Below are 9,169 nucleotides of genomic sequence, written 5' to 3' on the forward strand. Positions count from 1 at the left end.
TGTGTATGTGAGAATAACTCTATGGAACAATCATTCTGCAGTTGGATCTTTAATTTCATCTTAAACCAATGGGTATCTCAAACCATCAAAGTGTCATGAGGAAATGACTGTCCTTGTTGCTCAATGCAACCAATCAGATTGTCTCTTTCATTTGGTCAGTATAGAGCAAGGGTCTCAAACTGGTAGCCCTCCATCTGTTGCAAAACTGCAAGTCTCATCATGCCTCTGCCTGTGGGAGTCATGTTTGTAACTGTCAGCCTTGCAATGCCTCATGGGACTTGTAGTTTCGCAACAGCTGGAAGGCCTCCAGTTTGAAACCCCTGGTATAGAGCAATGGAGGGTAATAAAAAAAAACCTCTTTCTTAGAATACCTTGTCGATATGGACTCCAAGAACAATTTGGGGATGATTTACTAAAATTGGGGGAGTGCAAAATCTGGTGTAGCTCTGCATAGAAACCAATCAGCTTCCATGTTTTTTTTTTTGTCAAAGCTTTATTGAACAAGGCAAAGTTAGAAGCTGATGGCTACCATTCACAGCGGCACCAGACTTTGCATTGTCCAGTTTTAGTAAATCAACCCCACTATCTATAAATAAGGCCTCCTGCTTAATAAGAACAGAATTATAAAAGCAAGGTCCATAACAATGCTGATGTGAATATCTCAGCCTTTCTCAATGTCATAAACATGGAGGAACCTTTGAAATAACTTAGGGAACCCCTGCCAATATTTACTAAACTAACAGCTCATTATACATTAGCATGACCAGTAAGTTGAGATATAAGAATAATTAAAAGAATAAGGACTGTGGCATACTTTGTGTATTTAAACTGCTCTATATGACAACATTATTTACAGTAATCATGAAATAAAATACCTAAGTAGTAAGGGCCAAACAGGAAAGAAAACAGTCACAGTTGTAGTATTCCCCTACATTGATGATTAGTGGAGAAAAGCCCCCTTACACTGACTGCCTGTGTAGTTGGAGTGCCTGTTAACATTGGTATTCAGTGGGAGAAGTACATTCTCATATAGGTGGTCATTTTGAGAAGAGCCCCCTTTCAATAAAGTGGGTCAGTAGGAGAAGAGACCCATTGCAGTGGGAGTCATTGGGAAGAATGTCCCTTACAATGGCGGTCGATAGGAAGTATGCTCCTTACTTTGATGTTCAGTAGGAAAAGGGATCCTGACAACGTTAGTCAATGGAAATAATGCTCCTCACTTAGGTAGTCAGTGGGAAAAATGTCCCTTACAATGGTAGTCAATAGGAAGAACGCCCCTTACAGCCTTACATTAGTGGTCAGTGAGAAGAGAAATACCTTAGATTGATGGCAGTAGGAAGAATGCTCCTTACATTGATGATCAATGGGAAGAATGTCCCTTATATTGGTGGTCAGTGGATAAAATGCCCCTTACATTGGTGGTCAGTGGGAAGAATGCTCTATACGTTGGTGGTAAGTGGAAAGAATGCCCCCTACATTGGTGGTCAGTGGGAAGAATGGCACTTACGTTGGCGATCAGTGGGAAGAATGCCACTTATGTTGGTGATCACTGGGAAGAATGCCACTTATGTTGGTGATCACTGGGAAGAATGCCACTTAGGTTGGTGATCAGTGTGTGAAGAATGTCCCTTACATTGATGGTCCGTGGGAACGATGGGCCTGCTACATTGGTGATCAGTGGGAAGAATGACCCTTACATTGACAGTGGGAAAAATGCTGCTTACATTGATGGTCAGTGGGAAGTATGCCCCTTACAAATAAAGTAGCTAAAAAGATCATTGTTGTCAGTGGTTACTTATCCGAGAGTCAGAAATTGCACATTGCTCAACAAACCCCTAGCAACCTCTAGAGAAAACCTTGTTGAGAAAAACTGTTCTATAAAATATAACCGAACAAGCCTCAAAGAAAAAAAAAGAAAAGAAACTGACAATGTAACATTCACCATATATTACCGCTATTTTATATAAAATATTGATCTACTAGAAAGCATTACAGCCTGCAACATAACGATTGAATGTGTTGACTTAATGAATATGCTATTCAATGGCATTCAGCATTTGCATACCATACCACGTAGAGTGGACAAATTCATGAAGCAAAGTTAGGAAGCAGTCAGTCTAGGAGCCAGCAGGCAATTGCCAGGGAACATGTGCTTCCACTGACAGACTCAGAAAAGTGAAGTGCCAGCTAAATTTTTCTTTGTGTGTGCATGTGTATGATTGCGCACGTGTGTATATATATTTTCGAAACTTACATAAACAGAGTCAAAGTAATGCAGTAAAAAGAATTCTGTTTTGCATCTGGCTTGTTTAAAAGAACATGAAGTACACACTTTTAGGAGAATAAGAACAATCTGAGTCCCGTGACTGCCTTGCCACTTCCAATTAGTATGAATTAGTACATATCACCTGATCGTGTGTACTGTACTATGCATCTCTTGATCTTTTGTAACGTAGGTGTTAGTGTTGACTTTACATAATAGCTTTACAATGAGGTGACAGCTTTGAGTGTCCTTCTATTCATTCCTCCCCTGCTATTAATCAAACATCAGATAAAGGGACCTTTGCCTAAGGGGATTACTATATGATACTTTCACAGCAAACTCTGATGTTCGCCCACCTAGATGGAAGGTATTGTTGATTTGTACACCACTGTTATGTAGGAGGGAGTTATGTAGTAGTAGTTAGTCACATTCAACTGGACTTGTTTTCCGTAATATTGGAAATGTTTTGTAGCTTATCCTTTAATGCTGGGGTGTTTTCCTGGCACTTGAACTGAAGAAGTGGGTTGGATAAGCCATGAAATGTCTTCAACATTACAGAACAATTCAGGTTGAATGTGACTTACTAAGATCAGCCTTTCTCAACCTTTTTAACACAGAGGAACCCTTGAAATAACTTTCTATTCTTGGGGAACCCCTGCTAAAAATTATTATATCTACAACTCATAGTACATTAATGTGATGGTCATTTGGAAGATTGTTCCTTACACTTGTGGCCATTGGGAAGAATGCACACCTTACGGAAAGCTAAAAGAATCAATGGTGTCAGTGGGAATTCATCCGAAAGACAGAAATTGTTCATTGCTCAAGGAACCTCTAGAAACCTCTGGGGGAATCCTGGTTAAGAAACCCTGCACTGATAAGGGAGAATCTTCACAGAGTGAAGTATTATGGAAACTACCTATACAGCTTTCTATACATGACCATATGGAGGCCACTGGACAGTGCAATGTTTTCATTGCAAGAATCTGAAACAGATTTGACCATATGCTGAACAAGTCATACTGAAGTTTTACACCCACTAATGTAGGACTGCATACTTCACCCTGGCCAGTTATGGATATCTGCCACTATCAAAAGTCACGCCAGTCCATGCACATGCCAATGACCATCTAAATCAGCCTTTCTTAACCTTTCAAACACAGACAACCCCTTGAAATAACTTTCCAGTCTCAGGGAACCCCTGCTAAAAATTACTATATCTACAACCCGTGATACTTTAGTGTGATAGTGGGAAGAATACTCACTGCACTTGTGGTCATTGGGAAAAATTACCCACTTACAGATAGCTAAAAAGATCACTGGTGTCAGGAACTTATCTGAGAGGCAGAAATTGCTCATTGCTCAAGGATCCCCCAGAAAACTCTGAAGGAACCCTAGTCAAGAAACTCTAATCTATGCTCAAGGAACCCCAAGAAACCTCTGAAGGAACCCTGGGATTCCATGGAACGTTCCTTCACAGGTTTTCTTGAGCAATGAGCGATTTTTTCCTCTAAGATGAGTTCCCACTAGCACCATTGATCTATTTAGCTATCTGTAAGGGAGTAATTCCACTGAATGGCCGTAAGTGTAAGGAGCATTCTTTCCTATGACTATTTTTTAACCCAAGAGGTGTAGATCATCTAGATGTTCTATGGTTCTATGGCCCACCAACAGTCCAAGTGAACTTTGCCCAAATTCAATCCACTGCTGTTTTGACAAATTAAATCACTGTAATCCAGTCCCTATAGGATTGATTTACGAAAACTGGAGAGTGCAAAATCTGGTGAAACTCTGAACAGAAACCAATCAGCTTCCAGGTTTTACTGTCAAAGCTTAATAGAACAAACTGAAGTTAGAGGCTGATTGGCTACCATACACAGCTTCACCAGATTTTGCATGCTCCAGTTTTAGTAAATGAACCCTCTACAAATAATCAGTGGGTCAACGTCAATGAGCGTCTAAGATTCCACCAAGGCTCTCAATAAAACAAGAAAAGGTGTCTGTTGAATCGGTTTGCTGTCTAGTAATCAGCTGACCAGGCACAAATGAATACCTATACCTACAAGGTATACGTTTGTGAAATGTTATTTTTATTCTTAAAATAAGGTAGAGTATCGGTACCTTCTCCTACAACTAAGCTGCACTTTGCTAAAGAGAACCTGTCACCAAGATAAGAGAGCTTGGACCTTTCACTAAGATAACGTAACACATTTCCACTGTGTGACTCCTTTGTTATAAGAATGTTACAACATAATACAACATTTACTCTGGGGCTAGCCATTTTGAATGCAGTTCTCTAAATCAGAGTTGGAAATTTAAATTGAAAAGTGCAAGAAAACCCAGACTTTTCCACTGCTGATTATTCAGGACCCGCAGCATTCATCTAATAACCAAAAATGTTATCTGTCTGCTTTACCACACATGGGGGTTGGTTTTCTGGAGAGTGTAAAATCTGGAGCGGCTCTTCATAAAAACCAATCATCTTCCAGATTATATTGTCAAAGTTTAATTGAACAAGCTAAAGTTAGAAGCTGATTGGCTACCATGCACAGCTGCACCAGATTTTGCACTCTCCGCTTTTAGTAAATCAAACCCATGGGGGCTGACTTACCAAAACTGGATAGTGCAAAATCGGGAGCAGCTCTGCAAAGAAACCAATCAGCTTTCAGATTTTTTGTCACAGTTTAATTGAACAAGCTGAAGTTAGAAGCTGATTGGCTACCATGCACAGTTTCACAGGTGACAGAATCACTTTAACAACTATACCAACCCCTGAAAATAAAATGGTCCCGCACACCGGAAACAAAACAGATTGAAAAACTTGTGGGTAACAAGACCACATTGCAATGAATCGCATTCCATATGTCACGTTTTAGCCAGTACTGGAATACCGTTGCTATGAACAATACAATTTTATCTCCGCTTGTTTCTTCTAGTAAATTTTTTTTTTTTTTTTGCAATACAATGTTATAACGGCAAGCTACTGGCAATGGCTAGCTGCCTGGAGTAGAAGTAGCAAGCAGGGATAAGAGATTAGGACCAGCAGCAGCAATATGTGTGTGCCTTGCAACTGGGAGGCTGTGTCTTGACAAGAGTCAAGTTTCAACACTGCCATACCACAATTGTAGGTGTGAAAGACACGTGTTCTTTCTAAAAGCAATGTCAGGCAGTACAAAACCAGAGACAGCAGTCAGCAAGGGCTACCCCACTCCCACCTCCCACCTTTGCCCTTAGCAAGTACACAAGACTTGCTGTAGAGCTCCCTACACAGTGAAGGAACAAGACTCTCTTATTATAATTTATAAACCAGGCAGCCACTAATACACCCCCCCCCCCCCCACCACCCCCCTTCCCCAATACCCAACCTATTTACCCTGCAGTATGTTAGAACTGTTAAAACAGCATTAAAAAAAAAAAGCATGCCATTAAAAATCTACCATCCAACAACAACATCAAGACTGCGAAAAAAGTTTAATATTTTAGTGGTTTAATTCTAATCTGCACTGTTCCATGACTACAAGGTTGAAAAATAAAAAGAATAAATAGCAGATATACTTCATTTACAAGATTAGTTACTTTGTTTTTAAGCTTCAAAAAAAAAAAAAAAGTGTTCTCTTTATATACAGTAGCTGTAAAGTAATTTCTGACTTAAATTTTTCTGAGGTCCATCAAAGCTGCCACCTTCCCCGCATTAAATGGGGAATAAAATGGCATCTATAATAAAAGTCTTCAAAAAAAATAAACTTTAACAAAAAAAAAACAAATATGCTTCGCGAGGCGAAGTGCTTATTATTTTTTTCCTCCTCGTATATAAATACAGTATACATTAGGCACATAATAATAATAATAATAACAATAATAATAATAAAAAATAGAACCAGATGGATTTGCCTGGGACGATGCAGGTTACTTAAAAAGAATAATACTGACCTTTTTTTTAATAGTAATTTAGACTGGTACCATATATACAGACATATACATTCCTACATATTACAGTGCATACAACATTTTTTTAAAAAAAAAAAGGAAGATGGGGGAATAAAGCATGTCTTTGAAAAGTTTTTTTTTTTTTTTGTCGCATAGTTCCAGGAGTCACTTGCACTCAGATAGGATGGGCACTGTTAGCATGAGCACTCAAACAGGATGGGTCCTTTAGCATGAGCACTCAGATAGGATGGGGTCTGTTGGCATGAGCACTCAGATAGGATGGGGTCTGTTGGCAGGAGCACTCAGATAGGATGGGGTACTGTTAGTATGAGCACTCAGATAGGATGGGTCCTTTAGCATGAGCACTCAGATATGGTGGGGTCTGTCGGTAGGAGCACTCAGATAGGATGGGTAATGTTAGCATGAGCATTTGCACTCAGATATAATGGGGTACTGTATGGGTATCCACGTGCATCTCTGCACTACCCTGCGCTGGCATCTCCACCTTAAGATGGTCAGATGCATGGACTTGGAGACTTTACAAACCATGCCCTCCGGTACAGAACAGGACCTCTTGGTGTAGCAGCTGCCCACTTTCATGTAGCGGGGCCAAAACCTGATGCCCAAGTCACTCCACGTGTACAGCACCGGGCAGAAGGTCTGGGACCAAAGCCACATCTGAAGCTTTCTCCTCAGCTTCTTGCTCAGTTTGTGCTTTTTGCCCTGAAGACCCTCATAGAACTCCAGACTCTTGATCTCAGCAGGCATTGCCCCGGAGGGCTTTTGCCGGAGCAGCAGGTCCAGCTCGGCAAGGTCCTCCACGCCTAGCCTCTCCTCGGGCAAGCTGGTGGCCATGAAGTTGGGGTCGAAGTGGCCACCCAAGAAAGTCCTCAGGTCGGTCTCGTTGAGGTCCCTCTCCTTGGGGTCGAAGATGGGGTCCGGGTGCTCTATCAGGTCCACCAGGGGTAGCTTTTCGCTGGGGGCAGGTCGGATGTGCAGGTAGTGCTGGCCAACGGCTTGGTCTATTCGGAGTCCCAGGAAGACCACCAAGGCGTACAGAGTCACAAGGCACTGGGGGTGATCCATGCTGCAGAGAACCCACGAGAGAAATCAGAGTCTCCTGCCTGTTCAGGGATCATAAAGAAGGCATCTGGGGGGGGGGGCGGTTTGGTGGTGGTGGGGGCTCAGGGGTAGGCAGCAGTCTCAGGGTCCCCCCCTCTCATGGCCAGTTGCTGGAGATTTTTGGAATCTGGTGTGATTCTCGCACAGCTCTCAGTCCTGATGGCACCAGTGTGTCTGCCTGCTTGGGTCCAGCCTTCCACAACCCCCCCACCCCTCCTTGTTAAATATTCTTCACTTTCAGCTGGATCACCATGGTAACCAGAGACTCAATGTATCCAAGTGGGGAAGCAAAGGGATAATCAGGGAGGTGCAGCAGCAGCAGAAGGGTGATAGCAGCACCCTCCGACCCCACTGATAGCAGCACCCTCCGACCCCACAGAAAATAAAAGTGTCAGCAAAAGTCAGGGAAATCCTGGGGTCTGTCCATGCAGGATCCTTCTTCCTTCTCCTCTTCTTCTTCCCCCCGTGAGTGCTGAGCCAGGCATGCAGCAGTGCAGAGCTGGAGCTAGTCCCTCTGGCTACCTTGGATTTATTAGCCGGACTCCATAAGGCTGTGATGTAATTCATGTTTAAGTAGTGTGATAGCCTGTGGTCATGGTTGGTTGCTTCGGTGACACCTCCCTTTTTCACTTGAATGGTAAAAAACGAAAAGGGAGGGGGGGGGGGGGGGTGCCAATCCTTGTAGGCAGAAGGAGTATGACGCCCTCTGCTGGCCTTTAGGAAACTAATACATCGATCTGTAGTTAGAGGTTCCCTTTCCAAAGGCGGACAGTGACTTAGCTCTGCTACATGTTACATGTCCTGGGAGAAGGTACTGGGTGATGTGCTGTTCACTTCTATATGGGAGCTGCAGATGTTCCCGCAAAGAGCAAGCTGGAAAGAGATGTGTGTGTATGAGAGAGAAGGATGACTGAGAAAGAATAAGACAAATGATAGGCATTAGCAATAGAAGTAGAGGGAGATAGAGAGAAAGAGAGAGGTGAGGGAGACACAGAACTAAAGAGAGAGAGGGAGAAAGAGAGAGAGAGATGACTGGAGACAAAGAGAAAGATAATTGGAGAGAGAACTGGAGAGAGAGAGAGTTGACTGGAAAGAGAGAGAGAGAGAGGTGAATGGAAAGAGAGAGACAGAGGTGACTGGAAAGAGAGAGAGAACTGGAGAGACAGAGGGAGATGACTGGAGAGAGATAGAAAACTGGAGAGAGAGAGGGAGATGACTGGGGGAGAGAGAGAGAACTGGAGATAGCTGGAGAGAGAGAGAAAAATAGCTGGAGAGAGAGAACTGGAGAGAGAGATGACTGGAGAGAGAGAACTGGAGAGAGAGAGAGAGAACTTGAGAGAGATAGCTGGAAAGAGGGAGAGAGAGAGAGAGAGAGCTGGAGAGAGAGAGAGAGATGACTGGAGAGAGAGAACTGTCAAGAGAGAACTGGAGAAAGAGCGATAACTGGAGAGAGAGAGAGATAGCTGGAGAAAGAGAGATGGAGATAACTGGAGAGAGAGAGAGAGAGATAACTGGAGAGAGAGAGATACCCGGAGAGTGAGAAGATAACTGGAGAGAGAGAGATAAGTGGAGAGTGAGAAAGATAACTGGAGAGAGAGAGAGAGATAACTGGAGAGAGAGAAAGATAACTGGAGAGAGTGAGAGATAACTGGAGAGAGAGAGAGAGAGAGAAACATAGAGATATCAGGAGAGAGAGAGAACTGGAGAGAGAGGGAGATGGATAACTGGAGAGAGAGAAAGAAAGAAAGAAAGAGAGAGGTAGATAACTGAAGAGAGAGAGAGAGAAAAAGAGAGAGTGAGATAACTGGAGAGAGAAGGAGATAACTGGAGAGAGAGAGAGATAACTGGAGAGAGAGA

General features: G+C 42.8%; 1 protein-coding gene across 1 annotated transcript; it reads right to left on the reverse strand.

The window, feature by feature from the left end:
- Positions 1-5,733: 5,733 nt before the first annotated feature.
- NOG (noggin) lies at positions 5,734-7,666 on the reverse strand. The gene has a single exon (XM_077458933.1). It carries the CDS (start codon positions 7,274-7,276, stop codon positions 6,608-6,610), a length of 669 nt encoding a protein of 222 aa, XP_077315059.1. The 5' UTR covers positions 7,277-7,666; the 3' UTR covers positions 5,734-6,607.
- Between the last annotated feature and the right edge of the window lie 1,503 nt (positions 7,667-9,169).

This window comes from Lithobates pipiens, unplaced genomic scaffold, assembly GCF_037356315.1.
Source record: "Lithobates pipiens isolate NorthernLeopardFrog02 unplaced genomic scaffold, aLitPip1_a1.2 Scaffold_28, whole genome shotgun sequence".
NCBI lineage: Eukaryota > Metazoa > Chordata > Amphibia > Anura > Ranidae > Lithobates > Lithobates pipiens.

Bases quoted from the DNA above. Each gene is read 5' to 3' on its own strand.
- NOG (XM_077458933.1), bottom strand. From the start codon at position 7,276: ATGGATCACCCCCAGTGCCTTGTGACTCTGTACGCCTTGGTGGTCTTC.